The sequence below is a fragment of the Psammomys obesus genome, unplaced genomic scaffold (genome assembly GCF_907164565.1).
Source record: "Psammomys obesus unplaced genomic scaffold, mPsaObe1.curated_primary_1811, whole genome shotgun sequence".
Lineage (NCBI taxonomy): Eukaryota > Metazoa > Chordata > Mammalia > Rodentia > Muridae > Psammomys > Psammomys obesus.
Genome location: NW_026596069.1, coordinates 30,828,478 through 30,854,547, shown reverse-complemented (window position 1 = coordinate 30,854,547; position 26,070 = coordinate 30,828,478). Strand labels below are relative to the sequence as shown.

The 26,070-nt window shown below is 39.2% G+C and overlaps 1 protein-coding gene across 1 annotated transcript; it reads right to left on the bottom strand.

Moving 5' to 3' along the window:
• Nucleotides 1–25,902, bottom strand: Hapln1 (hyaluronan and proteoglycan link protein 1). The gene is made up of 4 exons (XM_055625609.1): nucleotides 25,789–25,902; nucleotides 8,703–9,074; nucleotides 4,384–4,686; nucleotides 1–990 (listed from the first exon to the last, which is right to left on the bottom strand). Exons 1-4 carry the CDS (start codon nucleotides 25,886–25,888, stop codon nucleotides 701–703), a joined length of 1,065 nt encoding a protein of 354 aa, XP_055481584.1. The 5' UTR covers nucleotides 25,889–25,902; the 3' UTR covers nucleotides 1–700.
• Nucleotides 25,903–26,070: the final 168 nt, after the last annotated feature.

Sequence of the window (26,070 nt, the reverse complement as noted above, 5' to 3'; positions counted from 1 at the left end):
TTGGTAAGATATTATCTGTGTATTTAAATCTATACTTCATATAAATGGGTTGAACTAGGAGTTCTAACTGTGGTTTAATTATTATGCATCTGACTCTATATGGTTTCCTTTTTGGTCAAAAGGGTAGAATTTTATAGAGTAAACTATTCTGTATACTGGACACTTGAAGTACTAACTTTTAGAAAAAGTGTCCATTGTTCCCTTGTGAAACTGAGATTTTTTGCACCTCCCAGAATCCTGGTTTATGTAAAGAAGTCTGTATTTCAAATATGTTGTTTTAATTTGTTTAGTGAAGTGCATTTCAAAATTGTAGAAACATGTAAAATTTGTGCTTGTGGAAGTTGCTGCGGCAAGTTACGTAACCTTCCCTGACACAGCCCTGGCGGTTCTCAGCCCACTGCATGCTCCACTCACGAAATGGCATCTTGTTGGGATGACAGCATAAACCAGTTGGCTCGTGTTTTTGTTTGTTTGTTTTTAGCTTCCCTTATACTTATATTAATTTATAACATATATTGACTGATAGCTTTACAAAACAAACGAATGAATTGGCCTTTATGAAAATGACTCTTTACAGTAAGTGAAAAAGGGTTATCACAGTTTTGGTAATTTGCATGAGTTCATAATAAAAACAAAACAAAACAAAAAAACCTTTCACGTGTTCCCTACGACAGGAGAACTGACTCTTTCTAGGGCATGCTCAGTTGTATGCTCTGAAACAGTAGACCCCGTACAGCTTATGCTTTTTATCCGGGAAACCCACAAAGCGCACAGCGGCCTCAGTAGGACTGCAGCGCCTTCTTGGCCTAGAAATAGGGTAGCGGACACTGCCATCCGCCAGCCAGCCGGCATCGCACCGGTCATAGCCCAGAAGCTTCCAGGCAGCAAAGATCTGGCCCACTTTTGCGATCTGAGCACCGTCATTGAGGCAAGCTTGCACCGCCTCGTCGTAGGTGAGCTTGGTGGGGTGGATCAAGTAGTAAAATCGGCCTGTGGAGAGGAGGAAAGAGTTAGTCAGCCTTTCAGAACCACTGAGATGGAATGAGCCAAAAGCAAAGTGCCCCTCAATGAAAGGAGACAGAGAACAACGTCAGATATTTTAAGAACATAAAGTTATCATTTAAATGCCAGCCTCCTGTAGGTGTACAGGTTTTAGTATGTTTATTCTATCTTATAGGTCTAGTATCCACTTATAAGTGAGTGTATATACTGTGTGTCTTTCTGCTTCTGGGATACCTCACTCAGGATGATCTTTTCTAGATCCCACCATTTGCCTGCAAATTTCATGATTTCCTTGTTTTTAATTGTTGAGTAGTATTCCATTGTGTAAATGTACTACAATTTCTGTATCCATTCATCCATTGATGGACATCTGGGTTGGTTCCAGGTTCTGGCTATTATGAATAAAGCTGTAAAATCTGTACACCTAAAGAAGCTAAACAAAAGGAGGACCTAGATAAGAGGATCAATCCTCACTTAGAAAGACAAAAGGGAAGGACATTGGAAGAAGGAGAAAACAAGAAACAGGATAGGAACATACCACTGAGGGCCTCTGAAAGACTCTACCCAGCAGGGTATCAAACTTTGGGCAGAGTGTAGACCTGGAGAGGACAGGAGCTCCACAAGGAGAGCAACAGAACCAAAATATCTTGACTTAGGGGTGTTTTCTGAGACTGATACTCCAACCAAGGTACATTCATGGATATATCCTAGAACCCCTACTCAGATGTAGCCCATGGCAGCTCAGTATCCAAGTGGTTTCCCTAGTAAGGGAAAACCTCTCTGACATGAACTTTGTGGCTGGCTCTTTGATTACCTCCCCCTAATGGTGGAGTGCAGCTGTACCAGACCACAGAGTAAGACAATGCAGCCAGTTCTGATGAGACCTGATAGACTAGGGTCAGATGGAAGGGGAGGAGGACCTCCCCTATCAGTGGACTAAGGGAGGGGCATGGAAAGAGATGAGGGAGGGAGAGTGGAAATGGGAGGGATTAGGGAGGGGGCTACAGCTGGGAGACAAAGTGAATAAATTGTAATAATAAAAAAAATAAATAAAATAAATGTCACATTAATAGGTCTCTCTAAATTAAATAAATTAGCTTTCCCTTGATTCTCATGTGCTCACACATGCCCTTGCATAGCATTAAAAAGAGAAGAGCAATGGCAGATGAAGCTTCTGTTAGTTAATTAGGGACTAAGAGCCCTTCTGTGGTTCCAGGGAAGACTGAATTCCACGTTGAAAGAAGGGCTATTTAAATTCTACTTGTAGCAAGACTGAACACCAGTACAAGTTTCTAGAGAGGCAAAATTTGAATGTGAAAGGATCAAAAAACATTCTTGGCATTAAAGTCCATTTAGAAAAAAAAAATCAAAAGCCCTCAAGTTCTTTTCATTACAGGTATCAATAAGACCTTATTCTCCACCAAAGCTAGCACATAAAAATTCATCAAACACAGGAAGTCACTTGCCATCCGTGATACCCTCGCCGCATGTAAACTGCTCTGCAATCCCCCACTAGCGAAGGAGTGTGCTGGTGCTTCAAAACCTCGTCTGAAGCCCGGCTGGCAGCTTGCTGTTCCCTGGTTGCACAGGAACACTGTGACTTTCAACCACTTACTGCAGTATTAATTGCTGAGTTCCCACTAACAGAAAAAAAAAAAATGTACGCATGTATCTTTAAATGACTGAAGTGGCATACACCTAATGTAATATCAAATTTTCTTATCAGACGCATCATATAGTGTATTATCCTCTAATTCTCATTAAGCTGGATGCTCTTTGACTGTGTGTGCTCATCTGTTTATGGTTTTGACTGTGTGCATACGGCAGCTAGAGGCACAACCCTTGATGTCCTACTCAGAAAAACTCTCTACCTCCTTTGGTACAAGGCCTCTCATTAAACTGGCCTAGCTGAGCGGTGAGTTCCAGGAATCCTCCTGTTTCTGCATCTCCATTACTGGGACTATGAATACTCCACCACATCTGGCATTTCAACGTGAGTTCTCGGTACTGAGCACAGCAATTCGTCTTTGTGAGGCAAGTGCTTCACACCTGAGATGTCTCCCTAGCTCTAAACAGGCTGCCAAAAGTATAAAACAATGCTGCCTGTTCTTTCTCCTCTAACTTAACAAGGTTTGAAAGAAGGGAAGCCACTTCAGCATCCCTGTACTAGAGTCTGGCCTGCCATCTACATGCAGACCATAGGACAAGAGTTCAAACTGGACCTCCACATGTTTGAAATTGAAGTTTGCCTGGACCCCTATCCATCTGTTCATTCCGCTGATGGTTGAGCTACATCACTAAATGCTCCATTGGGTAACAACATGGACATCATGTTCATATATATATATATATATATATATATATATATATATATATATATATATATATATATATATATATGCACTTTTTTACGGAGATTGCACACCTCTTCCTTTTCGTTTACTCCAGAGTCTGTGTCCAGAGGCCCTAATATAAAACTATAGGCACAGAGCTTGATCCATAAGCACTTGACTTGTGCATTTGCTTTGGCTCCCCAATGAGCAGACCCTACTTTTGGTGCATCTGGATTTTGTCTTTGTTAGTTTTAGATAGTCTGGCTCTATAGCTCAGGCTGGCCTTGAACCTGTAATCCTCCCTCTTCAGTCTACTAAATGATAAGATTACAGGCTTGTGCCACACACATAGCTTAAAATTCTTAATAAAATTTAACAACATCCCCTGCATCTTCATTTGGTGATGGACCCCCAAGATTATGTTCAGGAGGGTATACAAAAAGGACTGGGAAGAGTGTGACTGACGAGTCGGTCATTAGGGCTGTTGAGACCTTTCCCTGCCTTTTGCTTCTGGTGCTAACTGTGCTGTTTGTCTCACTCAGATCCTCCTTTGGCCTGAACTTGGGTAGCTCCTCCCTTCGGCAGAGCAAACAGTGGCACAGGGAGAGCACACTGTGGTAAAGTGGAACATGCAGCAAGTCACAGCTTCTGCTACTTCAGAAAAAGACAGGATTCTTAAATTGTTGGAGAACCAGAAGTATACAGCCTTTGTTTGATTATGTAGATATTCTAAGTAATATGACATTCAAGATTCAAGAACACTTTAAAATATAACAGTACTCCCCCCCCCCACACCCACACCCACCAGGGTTTGTCTGTGTAGCCTGGATTTGCTTTGTAGACCAGGCTGGCCTCAACTCACAGAGCTCTGTGTGCCTCTGCTTCCCAAGCATTGGGATTACAGGCGTGCATCAACACGCCTGGCTTGTATCAGTACCTTAAAGGGTTAGTTTGTTGGTTTGTTTTCAGAAGGGAACACCAAATTTCAGTGCTTTCAGACGGCTTGTTCTCTGGGATAGAAAGGAAGGCAATGCAGCTACTATCTTACCATTGAAGTTGGATGTAAAGCAGAAAACATCATATCTGCTTTTATCTTTGTCCCAAAACCCGTAGTTCCTCACGCCAGGCACCGTGTTTTGGCCCCCGCAGGGCTCTCGTGGTTTGGTGATAGGGTACTGCACAGACCCGTCGCTGAGCCAGCCAGCATTGCACCAGTCCAGGCCGCCCCGCCAGGCGTCGTACAGCTGCTCGAAGGAAGCGATCACCGCATCCTGGTCCAGACAAGCCTGCCGCGCCTCGTGAAAGTTCAGGTTGTAGCGGCCCAGCCGTGGAAAGTAGGGGAACACTACACCTGTGCAGAGGAGAGACAGCAAAGTCTTAGTGCTAGAACCCTGAGCACGTCCCCCAACGGGCAGCTGAGGAGAAAAGTGCGATCTCCATGATGAACGATCGTAACTTGAGGTGGCTTCTCACCGCCCCTTTCTCCCTCACACACTTCGTTAAGTATCACACAAGTAGCTATTACTTGGATTGACAACTTTAGGGATTTGCCTCTGCTGCCAAGAGCTCACCTTATGCTAAAAATATCTCCTTTTTGAGAGAGATGCAGCCTTGGGTTACAGTGTGTAAACAACGCCCTGAAAGAATGCCTTCTGCTAGCCCCAGGTCAGACAACTGCTGAGCTGGTCTGAGAAGGGAAAAGTTGCTGCTAATACTGAGGAGAATTGAGGGATTGAGAGGGAGATGATATTTTTAAAAATTCATATTTCTTTTCAGAGTCGTTATGGAGTTTGCAATTATTTTCATATAGTCTTTGACTATATAGTCTGACTATATGAAATATGTTGAATGCTTCAAATAAGCGTGTCCATTTATTTTATTTTACATGTGATGCTGAAACCATGCAAGTAATTTACTGTCTCCTTGTGATTATTATTTGGAGAAACCTCAATTAGATTTGCATACTTAACAAAAATCTCATTAGTCTCATTTCATGTTAATGAGGTAATTCTGTTCCAGTGAGGCACACCCCATCTAAAGCACAATAACTCTTCTGTTTCAGCTTTTTGTTGTTGTTGTTGTTTTCCTTTTAGTTTTTCAAGACAGAGTTTCTCTGGCTGTCCTGGAACTCACTTACTTTGTAGAACAAGCTGGCCTTGAACTCAGAGATCCTCCTGCCTGTGGCTCCCAAGTGCTAGGATCAAAGGCTTGCACTACCATACCCGGCCCTTGTTTCAACTTTTAACGTATTCCTTAACTATTGCTTCCTGCCCTTGAAACAGCTAAAACAAGGGCTTTTACTTAAAAAAAAAAAAGTCTCATTATTGTTTATTTAAAGGCCAGGCAAGGAAAGTCTACTGAGCAATAAAGGCACATTCTCTGGCAGCAGAGAGGTACTGCAGGGAAGAACCTGAAAATGGGTTGAATGTTAGCATTTTTGTCTTCCTTATTTACATATTATAATATTATATTGTAATATAATAATACTACAAACTAAGACTGACATTTTGAAAATGCTTTCAATATACATAGACAAAAAGAATTACTTCCCTAAACTTGTGGAACACAAGATGAGCAAACATTTCTTAACTGACAGGTTAGTCCTGAGAGCCAAGTATATCTGAGAACAATCCCTTTGTAAAAACAAAGAGTATGGATTGACTTTGTCTAGGATGAGGCAAAGGCCTTCTGAAAGCATTTCTTTTGGCCAAATAATTATTGGGGGAAATTGAGCTATCTCACATCCTACACAGTTTCTTTAGGATTGATTCCCAAGTCAAGTATTCAGAATTTTGTCATTTACTGCATATTAAAGAAGAGCTCTGTCAATATGTCTCCCCCACAGTTAATAAAAGATAATTCAGAGCAAGCGTTCTTAGAAATAAGATCACAACTACTTATTATCTTAGCACATGGAACGCAGGCCTCTTATCCCAGTGGCCCAGCGATTGTATGGGCTTTAAATCACATGCTACAAGACTGCAAATCCTATTCAAGGTGATGTTCAGTGTTCTAACAGCCAGTCATGGGTAGTGTTTTCTTTTCTAAATTATCCTGGATGCTTCTAGGAGAGACTTTGAGGTTTTAAACCAAGCCTCTTTCCTTGTCCCTCTAATAGTCCAGCTGGCGCAGAGTGCTGCAGGAGAGGATCCAAGAAGGCTTTCTGGTCTCATTCTGCCGTCTCAGGTCCTTGGCTGGGAGATCTATCAGCTGTATCAGAGCCAAAGGAAGAAGGAAAGACTCTTGGTTGCCACTGACTCCTGCAGTGGTAAGATGGAAGAAGAGCCTGAAGATGGTTCTCAGGATGCTCTACCCAGCTAGGACAGCAGTGTGCCCACCATAGAAGTGCCACGATGCTCTCTATATTAGAGCAGGTGCTCTCTGTACCCTTTACCGTGTGTTCTCTTTTCTCAGCAATCCCAGATATATCCCTGAGAAAGAAAATACTCTCTTGAGCAATGGTTCTCTTAGTGGCTAGAACACAAGGGGCAGAAAATCTCCAGAACTTTTACCTGAAGATAGAAACTATTCATGTCAGCTTTTATTTTCCAAATGCTTCATGATAGAAATAGTGGAAAATATAGGACACTTTGATTTATAAAAATTGTAAAGACCTGTAACTATTTCAGATTTCAGTCCACTATCCTGCGTCATGCTGCGCTGTTCACGAGTAGCAGAAAAGTTTCATTTGTTCTCTATTTATTGACACATGATTGAGTTAGGTCCAAATCCAGTATACCGTATTTATATTTGCGTTCCTTTTTATTTTAAAATGATGCCATAAAATCCTTTTATGAAGTAACAAGGCTTTTATAACTTTTGAAAAATGTTTAATATTTTCTTTAAAAATAAACTAATTATCTTTGTTATGTATTAAAAAACAACTTGAAAATAAAAAGTATCACATACAGGAGTCCTACAAGGAGACAAAGGAAGCCAAAAAATCTGTGCTGAGGGGGCTCTGCAGAGACTAATACATCAACCAAGGACCTTGCATAGAGAGGACATAGACTCCCTGCTCAGATGTAGACCATAGACAGCCATATGAGCCATAGACCATATGAGTTCCCTAGTTAGGAGAGAACTCTATTGCCTGCTACTTGATCTCTTCCCCCTGGTGGGGTGACCTAGCCAGCTTACAGAGGAAGAGGATCCAGGCAGTCCTGATGGAACCTGATAGTCTAGGGCCAGACAGTAGAAGAGGAGGACTTCCCCTATTAGTGGACTAGGGGAGAAGGATAACAGAGAAAGGGAAAAAGACAGTGGAACCAGGAGAAGATGAGGAAGGGGGCTACGTCCGGGATACACCAACTTCATAAATTGTAAATAATAATATTTAAAAGTGAAAACAGTATTACATACGAGGATTAACTAGATGCACAGTCTATACTTCTCACTGCACTTCTATACAGCTAGAACATGTGTTCTGAAGTCACGGAGAGACATGAAGCTGAGGAATATCTACATGCCTGACAGGATCCTGTGGGATTCAGGAAGGCCAATGTTCAGTGTTATCATTTTCAAAAGACACTACTCTGTTCTGAGATGGGTTAAAAGCATAGATCCATTATTTTGAAAAGGAAACCGTCCTACTAATGCAGCCAATTTCATTCTTCAGTGTAGAACATTGGCAAAACATAAGAGAATAAAAGTTTGCACTATGTAAGAAATCCTAAACACAAAAAGTTTTCCTGAAGTGATCACTGAGCAGAAGTGATTGAAAGGCAAAGGCACTTCTGCTTCTATATCTGTGTGCAAGTGTTGACTTTTGAACCTTTCAATTGTGTTACCTATGCAAGAGATAGAAAGTCTCTTCAAATACCTAGATTATTTGATATTTGAATTTTAAAGATCCCGCGCCATTGAAAGAATCACCTTTTACAAGAATATTTAAGTAAACCCAGAGGTTATGTTTTCTGCTAAATTAACTTTTACAGTTATTTCACAGAATACAATTACATGTATTATGCTGCAGATGTTCTTTACCGATTTTAGCATTGTTTTGAAACAGAGATAACTTTAGAAGCACAATAAAAAGAATTCTCATTTGAATTTTTCTCAATAACCATATTGGGATTTAATCTTTGAATAGCATAAGGCTATTTGAGAAAATTATTAATTTAGTTTCATTGCACGTTCCGCCTTGTTGTCAATGGCTTCAAATTTGCACATAAGTGTTGTGTATACATTTCAACCATGAAATCTGAAATCATATACAGATGACAAATCAGAAGGATAAAAACCACTAAGCACAGACTTTGGGTTCTTACACTCTTACTGCAGTAACCACAACATGTAACTTCATATTAAAACAATAGTCGTGACTAATCATTCCTTCAAAGTTTAACATGCTGTATGAATACTTACCTTGCAACTCTAATGCTACCACAGCTGTATCATCTTCTAGTCCCTCAATCACCTCACACTTGTATCGTCCATAATCCTCCAGGGTGAGATCTGTGATGACCAAGGAGGCGTCATTGTCACTGCCTCCCTTCAGGAACACCCGACCTTGGTAGCCTCCATAAGTCTTCTTGTGATATCCCATGGAAACAAAGACATCCACTTCCCTGAGGTAATCTGAAGTGAGCTTGGTCCACTTAATGCGGATTTTGTGGATTCCTGAGCCAAATGCTGTAGGGTCTCGATAAAATTTACATGGCAGTGTCACATTGCCACCTCTGTGTGAGAAGACCTTGGCTTGTTCCGCTTCCACGAGTAGACGGGGGCCATTTTCCGCTATACCAACAAGGGGCAGAGGAGAGAAGCAGAAGACAAATTCATGTGCTTCGAAGTATATACTAAGATATCTCCACAAGCCAGAAAGTGTCTGCAAGCCACTATAAAACTGGGAACAGTATTCACAACCATCAATATAAATTATAGGATTCAAACAGTATTAATGACATTGAAATAAATTCTAAATGTTGTTTGGATTCCATTTTTCTTTATTTAAATATCAAAAAAGTAGATGCAAAGTTGAGTTATATAGGCACAGTTCCCTGACCATCAAGATGAATCCCAAATCTTTCAAGGTAAAGTCAGTTCGGATACATTTTCTATTGCAGTTAACTCTGAAAACACGTATAAGAAAACTTTAAAGAAATACTTTCACTTGCCCCTTATCATTATGGTCAAATGCAAGTGCTTTTAGATTTATGTCTTCCATTTACTTGTACCTCTGTATCATGCAGTTCTAGAGCACTTCACGCGACATTCATATATTCCATTTTAACAGAGCCTGGGCATCAGGAGGGTAGTTTTAATGCTAGTGATGAACTCTGGTAAGTTTTGAGATACGTCCTTCAAATTTTGAAAGCTTAAAGGGTGTTGAAAATTATAGTTATTGTCTAGTACCAAATAACTATTTCAGTCTTTATTCCCTTTAAGTGCTGTCCCTTCCTCTCTATTTCTTCTCCCCCCATCCCCTATCCTCACTCCCTTGACTCCTTTACTCTCTTGTTTTACACTTATCACTTCCTCCTCTATTATTCTTGCCCTTTGGTTTCCTGCCTTTACCCTCCAAGGACTTCATAGCTTCCCAAAGAGAAGCATAATAATATAAGTTGCACAGTCAGCAGGGCTGTCTCTTTAGAAAGCCAGCTGTTATTTTCAGATCGCAGCTATCCCGAGGTTTCCCCTGGTTAGCCCTTTATGGTTTTGACCTTGACACATTCTACTGAGGATGTCTGAGATATGAGAGTGAAAAAGTGTAAGAACTCTAGGACAAATATGCTCCTTGTCTACACACAGTTTCCAAACTATAAAAGCTGCCTTTTCTATAGATTGGCACTCCTTGTAGTCTTAGAACAACTGCTGTTGAATAATCCACGGCCATGAACCTTTTAAGATACATACATGGTTTTCAACTTTCCTAATGCTGCAACCCTTATATACAGTTTTTTATGTAGTGGTGACCCCCAACCATAAAATTATTTTCATTGCTTCTTCATAACTGTAATTTTTCTACTGTTATGGATATTTTTGGATATAGAGGATACGAATGTAAATATTTTGGGGTATAGAGGTTTTCCACAGGGCTCACAACCAGCATGTTGAGAGTAACCATCTGATCTGAGACAGAGCTCAAAATTTATTTAATGACACATACCCATCAGATTCTGATTTAAAATAAAAATATCTAATGAAATCAGGCACTTTTGATGCTATTGTGATCAGAATTAGATATTCAAAATTTAGCATATCATTGTATTTATGTAAATGAGCCCCAATCCTCAAAAGCAGAAAAGTATAACAAAGTCATCAATGTTCCTACTTTCAACAGATAATGAAAACAGAGAGTATGACTTCATAGAGAGTCAGTTGAAAAGAATCACAAGCACAGCTCATTAAACATTTTACATATTCTAATCATTATCTTATTATTCAGTACAAGAGAATCTGGAGAAAGATGAATCTCCACCCTACATATAATCTCCTCATCTGCTACCCCAATGTCTGTATCTAAGTTCTATCTGAACATCTCTAGTCACCTTTCCGGGGTGAGGGAGGAAAAGATGATGCTGACTAACCATTCTCACTTGGTGGTTTGAATAAGAAAGGCCTCTGTAGACTCATGTGTTTGAATGCTTAGCCCATAGGGAACAACACTATTAAGAGGTGTGACCTTGCTAGGAAATGTGTCACTGTGGAGGTGGGCTTTGGGGTCTCATGTGCTCAAACTAAGCCTACTGTGGCAGTCTCATCTCCTGCCTGTGGATCAAGATGTAGAGCTCTCAGCTCTTTCTACGGCACCATGTCTGTCTGCACACTGTCAGGCTTCTTGCCATGACAATAATGAATTAAACCTCTGAAACTCTAAGCCAGCCCCAGTTAAATATTTTTCTTTGTAAGAGTTGCTGTGGTCATAATGTTTCTTTACAGCAATAAAACCCTACTTAAGACACTCATCAGTGACCAAAGGGGACATTGATGCTAGTGGTTGAGGAACACACCTGGACTTTATTCCATGATGGGCTTTGAGGATACATTAAAACTCTACACATTTCTACAAGAGGCGGCGTTCATTTGGTCTAGCTGTGTATCACTTAAGCTCCTTGCCTTGCAGATAAACTAAGGATATGTCATATGAAAAACCCTGTTTCTATCTGCTGGAAAGACAGGTCAATTATCAAACAAGAAGATATAGAAGAATGCAACATGGCTGGCAAGCCAGGAGCTTTCAAATTTCTGTTAAAGCCGTGCTATACCGGAGTTTCACCATGTCAAGCTCAGGAGAACATCCAGCTCAATCTTATACCAGGCTCTATTTCACAGGCTTTCATCACATGGAGCAATCAGAAAATACATTAAGCATGGGAAGTGAAAAGGTAATAGCAAGAGATCAGAAAAGGAGCTGAGAGAGCTGAAGACTGAACTCACAGTGTTGCCTAGAGTAGAACATTTTGGATCTGATCATGATGTTTTAAATCCTGGCTTAGTCTGATATATTAATATTTCAGTCAAAATTCATTTGATTGACAAGGTGGTCTCACAGCAATACAAATGCAAAATACAACATTAAACCTTGATAATCAGAATCAGTATTTCTTGTCTTGCTTCTTAACAAAATGAAAGAATTAATAACATAAAGCTTCATATGTGTTCTTATTTCGTTCTTATCTTACATGGTAGGTTCACATAAACTCTTAAGTAAACTGCAAACCTTGTTCTTAAATGAGGCTGTTTATTCAAAACACAAAGCTAATTTGGGAAATTAAAGATGCTCAGCGGGGAGTGTTGCTGTTTGGAAGAGCATCTTTTAAGTATGAAATTCCTTGTTTCAATCAGAAATGGTGAGTGATGGTGACTTGAGGGACTTGATGCCCTTCCAAGTGCAGGGCTTACTCGTGGGGGGTGGGGGAGGAACAGCAGAGCACACTGAGAACACCAATTGGGGATGCACTGGACCGCTTGGACCCTGTTATTGTTTTACAGACTGCTGTGAGAGCTAGAGGGTGGACTCAGCTGCACCAAATGGAACAAGTGTGACCTTTGGATTCGCCATATACTTTCTAGATGAAACCTTTAAACAATAGGTCAAAAGTGATTGCCAAAAAAATATTAGAAACACAACTTTCAAACTACAGTTCTTAGTTCTATTAGAAGTGTAATTTTTTGAAATTCATATTCATTGAAACTCAGGTAACAAAAAGAAAAAAATGCACCATGAATCAAAGCTTGTTACTTTGAAATAAAGTCATACAAGAAAACAAGTCTTGTTATGTAACTTTCTCCCACAGTGTATAGAAAGAAACAGATTCCAGAATTTTAGATTTCTTAGACTAATTGAAAAAAAAATGTGAAGACTCATTTAAAATAGTCAAATAGGAGAATGAAAACACACCTCTGCAAGAAACACAACAAAACAAAACTTTCTAACCTTTTGTGTGAGCGTGGATATACATATACATACATGTAAGGTATGTACGGCTGTGAATATATATGCATATTCACATATATACATATGTATGTAAGAATCACGTTCAATGCAGCGCCACTACTTCCTGTCACTGCAGCAGTGTTTTGCCATCACTACTGTCTTTTTTCAGAACATCTGCATCACATAGACTAGAAAGCTGATTTCTCTCATATGTATCCTAAACTCATAGGCAATTATACATCGAAAGCCCCATGACAAGTCATTTAAAAGGCTTTGAACAAAGCTTTAAAAATTCTTCCTGGAAGAGTAGAAAATTGTGTCTAGTGGGCTTGCTTGCCTCTTTGCTGTGCATACTCCCATGTTTTAAATACTCCAAACTCTGTGTTAAACTATGCTTATCAATGCTGTGAAAAGTAAATTAAAATTTGAGAAAGCCCTTAATAAATAAGCAACCCAAAACAACAAATCCTTGACTACAGTTTCTCAGGAAACACACAAGAAGTCGCCAGGTGTGACTGTGGTTCATTGTTGTGAATGAAGTGTTACATATTTTACAGAAAGCTTGTTGATCTCCTAATTAAAGCCATATCTCTAAGCAAAATTTTAACAATGCTTCATTTCACTCTCCTTAGTCCCTAAAGGCACTATTTCCAAGGACTCTCTGGTGTCTGGTTTGTTTTGAATTACAAGTGAAAGCCCCAGTGCTGGAAGTGGTGATGAAGATAATCCTATTAGCGGTAGTGATTGCTGCTATTTTTCTACCTTCTCTGTCTTCAGATTGCACAAGCTGCAGCAATGCAAGCTGGGCATCCAGTTCACCTCCTCCCTTTACTGGGAGTGTCCTCTCTAACAACCACAGTCTCCGTGCCCAAGTCTTTTTCATTCATCTATCTAGCTCTCCAGAACTCTATTTTTATAATCTTGTCAGGCAGCCTGCATTTTTCCTTTGGGACCTGCATTTTCTGATCTGGTATGTTATGGAATAAGCACCATTTTAGGAAATATGCATAATGTCTTCCTCCCTTGCCTTCTGGCTAAACTGACTGTGATGTGAAATCATCCAACACTGAAATAAGGCACTGTTTGGGACAATTCTGATCACAAGTGTGTGCTATGTTATTGTTATTGCCAGCTTCACAATAAAAAGAAGAGAGACATGCCACGACTCTTTTAAATCCTAAAGGTGTATTTATGGCAGTGTTGAAAATATTGTTGCCATCAAAGGGGCCTGTCTGCTTGATCTAGGCATCAAGAGACCCAAAAGAACTCTATGTTGTCACATGAATTACATTTTAAAAATATCAACTCTGAGATAAACACTGAAATCTGTGTTAATGTACTGATAAATGCTCTGCTTTTGTATTTCCATTTTCTTCAGATTTTTGTATAAGGAAGACATAAAAAGTCAAAGTGGCTTATTTCTGTTTTTGTGGGCTTTTCTTTTGTTAGTTATGTCTTCGTTTTTTTAATTTTTTATATTTCACAATTAAAAGCATGAGTTAAGCATATAAGTTAGGCATGCCTCTTAGATAATATCACCTAATCCCTCTAACCCTAAGTTTCCTCATCAGTACAAGAGAACATGACACTTTCATCCAAGGGTTCTTATGATCATCTACTCAAACTCAACACAGAGACAGCTTTGCTAATGCCTGGCTGATGGTGAGTGTCCAGTTCAAGTCACTTGTACTAAGAAGCGCTCACTCAGGGTCCATCATGTGTTGGGTGAGCCTAACAGGCTCAGGAAACAGCTCCTAGAAGCAGTTGGTTGTTCAAATCTTACATCCCATCAGTGCCTTGTTGATTCTTCTAAGGCAGTGATTCTTGACAGGGTTGTGTTTGAGCACCATCAACACCCACGAGGCTCTACCCTGCTCTTCCAGCCCACTAGAAGTTAACAGTTGATAAAATATGAGGTTTCGTTTTCTTCTGTGGTGTAGTCTCTTATTTGCTGCCCTTGCTGTACTAAATAAGCTCCCACTCTTGCTCAGACAAAATTTTCTAATTAAATGAGTGGGTCACACACACAGAAAGAAGACATTAATGCAGTAGGAGGATTTTCCTGGAAGAAAGGATTCATTGGGAAACAAACCCTCTTTCTTGTCTTTATTTCTATATAATACAATTTCTTTCTGACCCATCCTCAATTTCTTTGTAGATTTCAGATAATCTTTATTTAAATGTATTCATCACTGTAATCTTCATCTTTATCTTATTCCTATTCAAATCATCATGGCATCCTAGAAATAGGTTTCTTGTAAGACTAAACTTTTCACAGTGATTCATTTCACTCGCTTTCACATAGTTCTAAACATTTGGAACAACACTGAATGGACTAAAGTGTCAACCATTTTTACCTATTCCTCTACTTTAAAAGTAGTTCCTACCAAAGAGGGGGAGATTACTTGGAAGTCTATCTGGCTACCATGAGAGTGTGGCATTCAGTAGAGAGAAACTGCTGAAAAGTGAATCCCAGCTTCTATAGCTAACTGCCTGGCCTCTGTCTACATTAGTGAGACTCACCAGCTATGTACATGTGGTGGGTTAACTGGGGGGGAATAGGGCTTCACACAGGTAGCTGACTGTACATGTCAGTGCTGATCATAGATTCTGTCATGCCTTCTGCTATTTGTTTCAGAGCAGATATGGTGTTGGTATTGTTGTTATCTTAAGAGGTCTCTGGTTAATAAGCTTCTGAAATTTAAATTTATTTGGATTATCAGTGGATTAAAAGTGAAATTTAGCATTAAATTCTTATTTATATTGAGTAAAAAATAAAACAGGGTATCTGAAAAATTAAGGAAAACAAAACAAAAAAGATCGAATTGGGACATTTCAACAGTGTTTTGAGTGACACATTTTCAAGATAAATGGGACATCTGTTTTATTCTCATTTTTCTCAGGGATCATTGAAGCAGAGGAAGTGGAAAGATATTAAGAGCCAGAGGCTATGGATAACTTTAAGAAGCCTGTTTTCTGTGCACAGCAAAGTAGTTGCATATAGCATGTATGACAGCGTGCACAAGACCCTTGCAGACTTAGGTCATACAAAATCCCAGCATGGAGAGAGGAGGTGGATGTGAAGTCCTACCCCTGCAAAAGTGAAATTGGCAGTTGATAGGTCCTGGGAGAGGAAGAGTCATTTTTTTCTTCAGGGTGAGGTCCCTGATGGGTTGGCCATGTTCTAGTGAAGGCCATGCATCCAAGAGTATATGGGCAGCACATTGAATGGGCCTTAAAAAAGAGGACAAAGATTTCGGTGGGTAGGGAAGGTAAGAGTGTACCTGGCAGGGTGGGAACAAATACGATCAGAATACATTGTATGAAATTCCCAAAGAACTAGTAAAAATAAGAAATAAAGATAGGCATACAGATTTTAGTATGTTTACACTGTATTATATGGCTAATATCCACTTATAAGTGAGCATATCCATGTGTGTCTTTATGCTTCTGTGATACCTCACTCAGGATGATCTTTTCTAGTTCCTACCACTTTCCTGCAAATTTCATGATTTCTTTGTTTTTAATTGCTGTGTAGTATTCCATAGTGTAAATGTACCACAATTTCTGCTGCATCCATTCCTCAACTGAGGGACATCTGGGTTGTTTCGAGGTTCTGGCTATTAGAATAAAGCTGCTACTAACATGGTTGAGCAAATGTCCTTGTATACTTGTGCATATTTTGGGTACATGACTAGGAGTGGCATATCTGGATCTTGAGGTAGTGCTATTCTTAACTTTATGAGAAAACGCCAGATAGATTTTCAAAGTGGTTGTACAAGTTTACATTCCCACCAGCAATGGAGGAGGGTTCCTATTTCTCCACATCCTCTCCATCATGTGTTGTCACTTGAGTTTTTGAACTTAGCCATTCTGATGGGTGTAAGGTGAAATCTCAGGGTCGTTTTAATTTGCATTTCCCTGGTGACTAAAGATGTTGAGTATTTCTTTAAGTGTTTCTCTGCCATTCGATATTCCTCTATTGAGAATTTACTGTGAAAACCCTGGGTAAGATGCTCAGTCCTCATTCAGAAAGGCAAATGGGATGGGCATTGGAAGAGGGAGAAAACAGGGAACAGGACAGGAGCCTACCACAGAAGGCCTCTGAAAGACTTTACCCAGCAAGATATTAAAGCACATGCTGAGACTCATAGCCAAACTTTGGGCAGAGTGCAGGGAATCTTATGAAAGAAGGGAGAGACAGAAAGACCTGGAGGGGACAGGAGCTCCACAGGCAGATCAACAGAACTAAAATATCTGGGCCCAGAGATCTTTTCTGAGACTCATACTCCAACCAAGGACCATTCATGGACATAACCTAGAACCCCTGCACAGATGTAGCCCATGGCAGCTCAATATCCAAGTGGGTTCCCTAGTAAGGAAACAGAGACTGTCTCTGACATGAACTCAGTGGCCTGCTCTTTGATCACCTCCCTCTAATGGGGGAGCAGCCTTACCAGGACACAGAGGAAGACAATGCAGACAGTACTGATGAGACTTTATAAGCTAAAGACTGAGGGAAGGGGAGGAGCATGGGAGGAGATGAGGGAGGGATGGTGGGATTGGGAGGGGCTGAGGGAGGGGGCTATAGTTGGGTTACAAAGTGAATAAATTGTAATAATTTTAAAAATAAAAATAATAGATTAAAAAAACAAAGATAAATATACTTTCCAAGTTGATGACTTATCAGGGTTTGTTTCAAATTTTATGGAGAAAATGGAATAATTGTGTATGCTATTTTCCTTAGGATCTGTGATTGCCCACATATTTCATAATTGTTGAAACTGTTCTATTGTGTGATTAGGGAACAAAACTACAATCTCTGTTTCTATCTAGAACATGCCCATTCTGGGGGGAAGGAGAAGGTCAACTGAATTTATAATTTCCAGAAAGGGCACTTACTTGTGCGCACTGATAAGATTAACACCACTACAAAAGATGAAAGATAAAATAGTAGTAGAAAAGCACTCAGAAAATATTTAGGGAAATTTTCTTTTTTTTTTTTTTTTTGCGAACAATCATGAATTATTAAGCCTTCGGTGGATCAGGCATTGAGCTTAAGGCTGAAAGATAACAAAAATATATTTCTGTTGGGAGCATGAAAGCCCTTGCCCCCACAATCTCCAGAGATACGAGGAATGTTAAGCATGCAGGATTGTCTTCTCAAATGAAAAGACCTCAAGCCTGCTCTTCTATACAGAGGGCTGGGAATTGGAGATGATTAACAGCCTGGTGATCTGCATTATCTCTTGGGCCAGGCTATGTCAAATGCTCACAACCAGGACTGTAGATACCTAATAATCTAAATTACCCTTACATTAGCTGCATAGTCAGCTGCTCCCCAAATTCTTACAACCAGGACCAGAGGTGGCTAATAGTCCAAATGTCCTCTCTGCTATTAGTATGACCAACACCATACCAGATCCTTCCTTTGGCCCTTCAACTGATACCTGTAACCTATCTCTAGAACCCATCTTCTTAGAAGAAATAGCTTGTGCTTTGAGTTAAACTTCAATGTAATTTTACCTGCTTGTCCTCTGGGAGTTGAATTATACTAGGAAACTTCTTTCCAAATTCTGTTGTGTTTAACTACATTGACAATAAGCTGCCTGGCATCAGACCCTCGATAGAGTTGATAGAGTTTAATTAAGTAAAACTGAATGGAGTTTTCATTTTCATTAATTTGTGGTTTATTTTCCTGACTGTCATGATACCTTCAGAGACCTCAGAACAGGTCAAACACAAATGCCTTTGTTGATCAAGGGTCAGAAAAATGACGGGGGCAATGTGGTTTGAAGAAGGATAGCCTGTCTGGGAAGGCACACTCCGGTCTAACGGGCAGTAGATACAGGTCCTATCATGTCCTCTAGAAAATACCAGAAGAAAATAAGCCAGGCTTTGGTTTTCCTCCACAGGTTAGAAAAATAATATTCAATATCAAAGTGTGTATTTCTAATTCCTTGCAACTAATTTAGATTTTTAAGAGTTTTTTTTTTTTCTACCTATATATCCAAGCTAGTTTGGAACATGATTTCTTGACACAGTCTCTTAAGTTCTGTGATTATGGACATATTCTATCATGTAAATTTAAAAATAAAAATAATGAGAAAATTTTCACATTCATCAGAGATCAGAATTTAGACTTTTTGGAAGTGAATATATATAATACTCCCTTATTCAACTTTCGGTAGTGGAGCTCTCCAGAGGCATCCTCTTGCCTCTGTGTACATACTCTACCTCTATTGCCTATCCTGTCTATTCCCTAATCAATGGACCTATGTATGTAGCTTGCAAATATCACCTGTATTGATAACTCTATAAATTAGGAAATCCATAAAACTTCTGGTCACATATTGTATTATCAAAAACTTCTCTCTCTCTCTTTTTTATACAAACCCATTTCCTAAATTTCTATGAGTCTAGGCCTTGCCTCCATCATCCATTCATTTATTCAATACAAAACATGTGGGCTATGTTTACCATACCTCACTGATTCTCTACATCCATTCAATCCATAAGTTCTGGTATGTCTACATCCATTAAAATAAAAAGACTCATGCTGTCATGATTTCCATCTACAATGCCTTAAGACCCTCCATATCCTCCTAGTTATGTTTTGTTGTTGAGATAAAACACTGTGACCAAAGCAACTTGCAGAGTACTTATTAGGCTTACAGGTTATAGTTCATCCTCTAGGAAAGCCAAGGCGAGAACGAAATGCAGGACGTTGAAGCAGAAGCCATAGCATGTTGCTCCCCGGCTTTGTGGCCTGCTCAGCTTGCTGTCTTTTGTAACCCAGGGCCACTTGTTCAGGGCGGTCACAGTGTGCTGCACCCTCTCACATAGATTATCAGTTGAAAAAAATGACATGCTGACAAACTGAAGAAAGCCCACTGGAGGCAATCCTTCCACAGTGTTTCCTCTGCCCCATGAGTCTAGTTTGTCAAGCTGACAGAAACTCACCAGCACCCCCCTAAAGGGTCCCCTCCCATTCACTCATGGACCATTCATTGTAGTGTGTTACCCACAGGGTCTTTTATAAGAGGCAATCATAAGAGATTACACCTTTGTCTAAGACTGAACCAGTTTTCAATGTCTGAATATAAAATGCAACCCTGAATGACAAAAATTATGGTAGTCTAGTTTCTGTTTACTCGTCCAGTCTCTTTTTAAATCATACCTTCTCCATTTGAAACTTTCAAATGCTTTGTAAAAACACAATGAAGGCTTTCTTCCCCATACTGCTCTCATAGTTTGTATGCTTTGGCTGTAATAAAATGATTATTGTTCTATCAAGTTTCATACATGATGCATTGTGGCTTTTTGGTGTTTATTTCCCTCAGGACATCAATGTCCCTTTGGAGTGAAGAGTAGAAAAGGTTGGATGAATTCTTATTTGGCTTACACTTTCAAAGGACAGTCTTTGAACATAAAATGATATACCACTCAGAATGTGGACATGTGGTGATTAGTAACTGATTGTACCAAGTAACCAACATACAGAAATAAATCAGGCAAAAGTGGCTACCTTTTGTACTGATTCCTGGACAATGATGCCTGATGTCACACGTGTCTTTGTGGTCCTATGTGCAAACACAGTCCAAGAATGGAGTCATGTGAGGAGATATTTAAATCTTGTTAGAAAACTGCGAGGAACCAAGACAAGAACCTTGCGACCTCAGTTTATTCAAAAACATGGGGTTGTTTATGAACTGTGCTTTCATGCCCCTCCCAGGTGTAGTGGATAGGAGTGCTTTTTTTCTTCATGTTATTTATTAAAACTGGTTATTGTTATTTGTTTATATGCCTGTGGGGAAATAAAATGTGTTTTTGCTGCATGCTGCTTGTCTGGCACATGTTGTCTGCCCCTGTGATTAGGCACTTTACTCCTTTTAAGCCTCAGAGTATACATTGTCTGATGCTCTGAATAAAGTTAGCTTTTGCATGGGACTTTAGCTTATCTCCTTCATCAGCTCCATTTCCCCTGGTCCCACTGCCTCTAGAGTGGTAAATAGCACTTCACTATGGTCATATAAACTTTTGAAGTAGTTTTTATAATGCTATTGTATTTGTTTTTTCAATGCTTTTATTTTGAAATAATTTTTATTTCTCCTAGTTACTGATAATCCTTGAGTGACTGTTTTAATTTCTTAGAAGTTGATGGTATTTATGTTCCAAATGACTTCATTAAAATAGCAGATTTTCACTATATTTTAAGTGAAAAGCAAAAACAATAAAAATGTAAATATTTTAATCATGTGATAAAATAGAAAATTAGCATGCTGTAAAGATTTTAGGCAAGTGCTTTAGTTAATTTAGCACTCATTCTTACATACTTTCAAAAGGCTTTACTAGTTAATGATTTACTTGTTTGTAGATATGTATTTTCTAATAATTTGATTTTTTTTTCATAGTCTATCAATTTTGGCATCCAGGGAAAAGAAAGTAAAATGCATTGGCTGTCCAATATGAATTTGCTGTCACTTGAAAGGAAGATTTTGTATCTAGAAGAATAAAACTACAAAGTTCTAATTGATAGCTACCAGAATGGCATAAAATAACAGTGTGCGCTATTCATAATTAGCAGGAGCTGGAGAGATGGATCAGCTGTGAAGAGCACTGTCTGCTCTTCAAAAGGTCCTGAGTCCAATTCCCGGCAACCACACGGTGGCTCACAACCATCTATAGTGGGATCTAGTGCCCTCTTCCGGCCTTCAGGCATACATGCAGGTAGAACACTGTATACATAATAAATAAAAAAATCTTTTTTTAAAAAAGAGAAATATTCCCAAGCTATATTTTTCTTTTTAAATTTAATTTTATTCTTTATTAATTATAGTTTATTCACTTTGTATCCCAGCTGTAGTACCCCCCCCTTCATTTCCTCCCAATCGCACCCTCACTCCCTGTTCTGCTATACCCTTCCCCCAGTCCAATGATAGTGGAGGTTGTTCTCCCCTTCCATCTGACCATAGTCTATCAGGTCTCATCAGGACTGGCTGCATTGTCTTCTTCTGTGGACTGGTAAGGCTGCTCCCCCTCAGGTAGGGGTGATCAAAGAGCCAGACACTGAGTTCATGTCAGAGACAGTCCCTGTTCCCATTACTAGGAAGCCCACTTGGAAACTTGAGCTGCCATGGGCTACATCTGTGCAGGGGTTCTAGATTACCTCCATGCATGATCCTTGGTTGGACTGTCAGTCTAAGAAAAGATCCTGGTGCCCAGAATTTTTGGTTCTGTTGGTCTCCTTGTGGAGTTCCTGTTCCCTCGAGGTCTTTCTATCTCCCTCTTCTTTCATAGGATTCCCTACACTCTGCCCAAAGTTTGGCTATGATTCTCAGCATTTTGATAACCTGCTATGTAGAGTCTTTCAGAGGCCCTCTGTGGTAGGCTTCTGTCCTCTTCCCTGTTTTGTCCCTCTTCTGATGTTTGTCCTGTTTGCCTTTCTGAATGAAGATTGAGCATCTTATCCAGGTTCTCTTCTTGACTAGCTTCTTTAGGTGTACAAATTTTAGTATGTTTATCCTATATAATATGTCTAATATCCACTTATAAGTGAGTATATACCATGTGTGTCTTTCTGTTTCTGGCATATCTCACTCAGGATGATCTTTTCTAGATCCCACCAGTTTCCTGCAAATTTCATGATTTCCTTGTTTTTAATTGCCGAGTAGTATTCCATTGTGTAAATGTACCACAGTTTCTGTATCCTCAGTTGAGGGACATCTGGTTGTTTCCAGCTTCTGGCTATTAAAAATGAAGCTGCTACTAACATGGTTGAGCAAATACCCTTTTTGTATACTTGAGGATCTTTTGGAAATGTGCCTAGGAGTGCTATAGCTTAATCACAAGCTATATTTTATGGGCTAAAAGTGCCAAGTATTAAAAACTCCAGTGAATTTGGATAAACGTTCTAAATAAGACTCTTTTGTGACTACTTCCTTTTCTCTCTGCATTCACTTTTATTTAGTCCTTATTTTCTTCTCTTGTATCACCTGTGTTGCCCTAATGTAGTGTTAATGAGTGTGTTGAGAAGATGATTTGTCCTTTGACAGTATAACTGATGTCAGAGTTTCGCAAACACCCAAATGAACAGATTCTTAAAAGCCTGGACAAAAGTAAATATATTAGATATGAACCAGAAATTATAAATACTGGCAAAAGTAAGTGTGTAATGCATATATATTCATGTGTAGTCAGCAGTTCTCGGTGTGTATGTGTGTTAGTGTATATGTGTTAAATTTATGTGTACAATGGTATATATGTGAATGAATGCTTGTGTGTATACATGTGGAGGACAAAGGTTCGTCTTCCTTATTTTTTTTTTTATTTGTTTTCATTGTTTTGTTTTTTATGTTTTGGAGTCCGGCTTTCTCACGGAATCTGGAGCCCACTGGCTAGGCTGGGCTGTCTAGTCAACGAGCTCCAGAAATCCATCTGTCTCTGATTCCCTTCTCCCCACAGTGCTGGGGCTACAAAATGCTGCAATCTCTGGCTCTTTAAGTGGGTACTGGGGATTCAGAATCGGGTCCTCAGGCTTGTGCAGTATGCATTGCACCAACTGAGGTCTATGCCATATGCTCAGGGTTTTATTTCCTGCTTGTCTTTCTTCCACTCCTATCTCATTCCTTCTCTTCTTTCCTTTCTTTCTCTTCATTCCTTCTTCTTTCCTTCCCCCCCTTTTTTTGCTAGATTAAACATTCCTATGTCTGTATTTCTATAGAATCTACAACAAAGCTGTAAAGGTGTCACCAGAAATTCAAGTATGTAAGTCTGACGTGAGAGGCTCAAGGAGAAATCAGGAAAATGTCAAGCATCTGTACCAAGGTGTCTAAGGAGAACTGAAGGACATGTAGCTTTACTTCGGCCATTGAGTTTTGCTTGGGGAATTTTGAATATAAAATAGAACATTAATGATGGATTAAGGACATAAAATATATTTCCATAATAATGAAAATTCTAAATTTGTTTTCCTACCTTTGTGAAACGAAACTGCTTATCAGAACAATTCAGTAATTTGAGGTTCAGACAGCCAATTTAATCCTTGGGGTACAAATGGCTATAATATTTTATGAGGATTTCAATTTCTTTAATTTTTCTGGGTTATTACAAATAAAGTTTAAATATGAAAAGGAAACTAGTACTTCCGCTGTTTTGTTTCCTTACTGTTCTGAGGTTTATAGTTGTATTGTAAGAGATAATTGAAACTAAAGCATGACAATTGGACATGGATTCTCAGAGCTCTGTACCTTAAAACTTCAATGTGAATGCTAATGCTGTAAGAGAAATGGAGAAGGGGGACTAGTCGGGATAATTATTTGAGCAACTTTAGAAAAATCAGTTCTGATCTATGAGGAGAATTTCACAATGCTATGACCTAAGCCACATTTCCATGTTAATTTCTATCAGAAAATATAGGTTTGGTAGTAGCATCACTTGAAAGCCTAAGTAACTCTTCCAGGGCAACCTACACTTTCTAAGAATATGAATTTACAATTGAAATGAAGTAGACTATCAAGGCATTTGGAAACAATCCAACAGTGTATGAAATCATTTGAACAACTGGGTATATTGGACTACAGTCCCTTTTAACTAAATTTCAACAAACACATGGGATTTTGAGGGCTGGGCTATATGGATTTTTCTTCTTCAAATAACCTTTCTCTAACATGAATAAGTCAGTAAATAATATATTTTTAAAGTAATACTTTCATTCATTAGGTTTCACATAGACTAATTGGATCACATGGTTAATGCTATAATTTGAGTAGATCTTGTAAGTTGAGAGCATAGTTATGTAAATAATATTTTATATTAGATTAAAGTTGCTATTACTAATGATTCAGTATTACTAGGTGTGCTCAATCGATTTCTGTGACTAGAAGTTAAAAGATGCTATTCTTCATCAGTAAACACAGCGTGTAAACACATTACAGCCTTTGGGAAGGCACTTTGATTCTAATACATATATTAAGAAAACAGCTGAGTTAGCAGTTTGCAGAGGAGAATTTACAGTTATATAATTTCTTTTCATGCTTCAACAATGAAAAAATAAAGCTGCCTGGAATCAAACAAAACTGAAAAGGATGTGCCTAAAATACTCAGAGACAGATTAATTAGAAATCCTACTCCTGACTGCCAAAACATTTACAGGATAGTATTTCTACCAGATTTGCACTGTTAAATGACCTTCACAAGTCTTGCTTTTTTTTTTTTTTTTTTTTTTAATTAGTGAACATAGTTTTCTGAGACTACACTTTTGACCTTGAAATTATAACTTACTCTTTTATGTCTTTTAGCAAACTTAAAATGTTTCTGGTCCTCAAATTGAACTTATCTAAAATTCCTAATATTATACATTTAAACTGTTATATTCTGAAATTCTTAGTTTAATTACTTAGCACCCAAGGGCAGGTGCAAGACTCCTGCCCCTCTCCTTATTGCATAAGTCTCCAGCTCTCTCATTGCAGGGTGTCCCTCTACAGAAGCTTAAACTGACGAAAGAGCTGCATTATACTGCAGACACTAGCTTTGCTACAGCTCTCCGAGGATCAGCTGAGCGCAACAGAAATATGCAGGGCTAGTATATTGGTCCATGGTAACGAAAGCCTTCCACAGAAACTGTAACAGGAAAAGCTCCTATTTCCCAGCCATAGCTGGTTTGATATTTTCCTTACTTGCATTGCTTCTCTCAATCATTAAGCAACTACTGTGACACAATGACCTTAAACGCTAAGTTTGGCTGCTCTGTAGCTCTCCCGTTCATCTTCCGTTTCAATGAACTTCATGCACTCCATGCTACTTAAAGATACCAACCACAGTGAACAGCTTGAAGTTAACTGCATTAGCTCACTGCAGTTGGCTGTTCCTAAGCTGCCCAACTTCACTTGTTCCAAAGTTCTAACAGCCCCTCATGTATTAGCTTCCATGCACCACAAGTAAGCTTACTAATTAGCAGAAAGGGAAGGAAAAGTTTATGCAACAGAACAGACATTCACAAGCGTCAAACATCTCAACTGTAAGTAACTGGACATTTGTCTGATGCTCATTTGAGAATCTGTGCTTTCTTACCTTGGATATGAATGACTCTGTCTTGATCCGGAGTGTAGCTGTCTGAAAGGTGGTCAGCCCAACAGACTGAAATCAGCACCAGGAAAAGTAGACGCTTCATCCTCGGAGCCCTGACTCTTCTTCACTGTGAGGATCACATACAGAGAGGTTTGAGAATCTCGGAACCCTTTGGAGCATTGCACTGCACAAATCATTACCGCCTTATCATCATGGAATGGGTCTCTAAGAATGTTTAACCCCATCAGTTCAGAAAGTTACCGTGCCAGCCTCTGAGAGCTGACG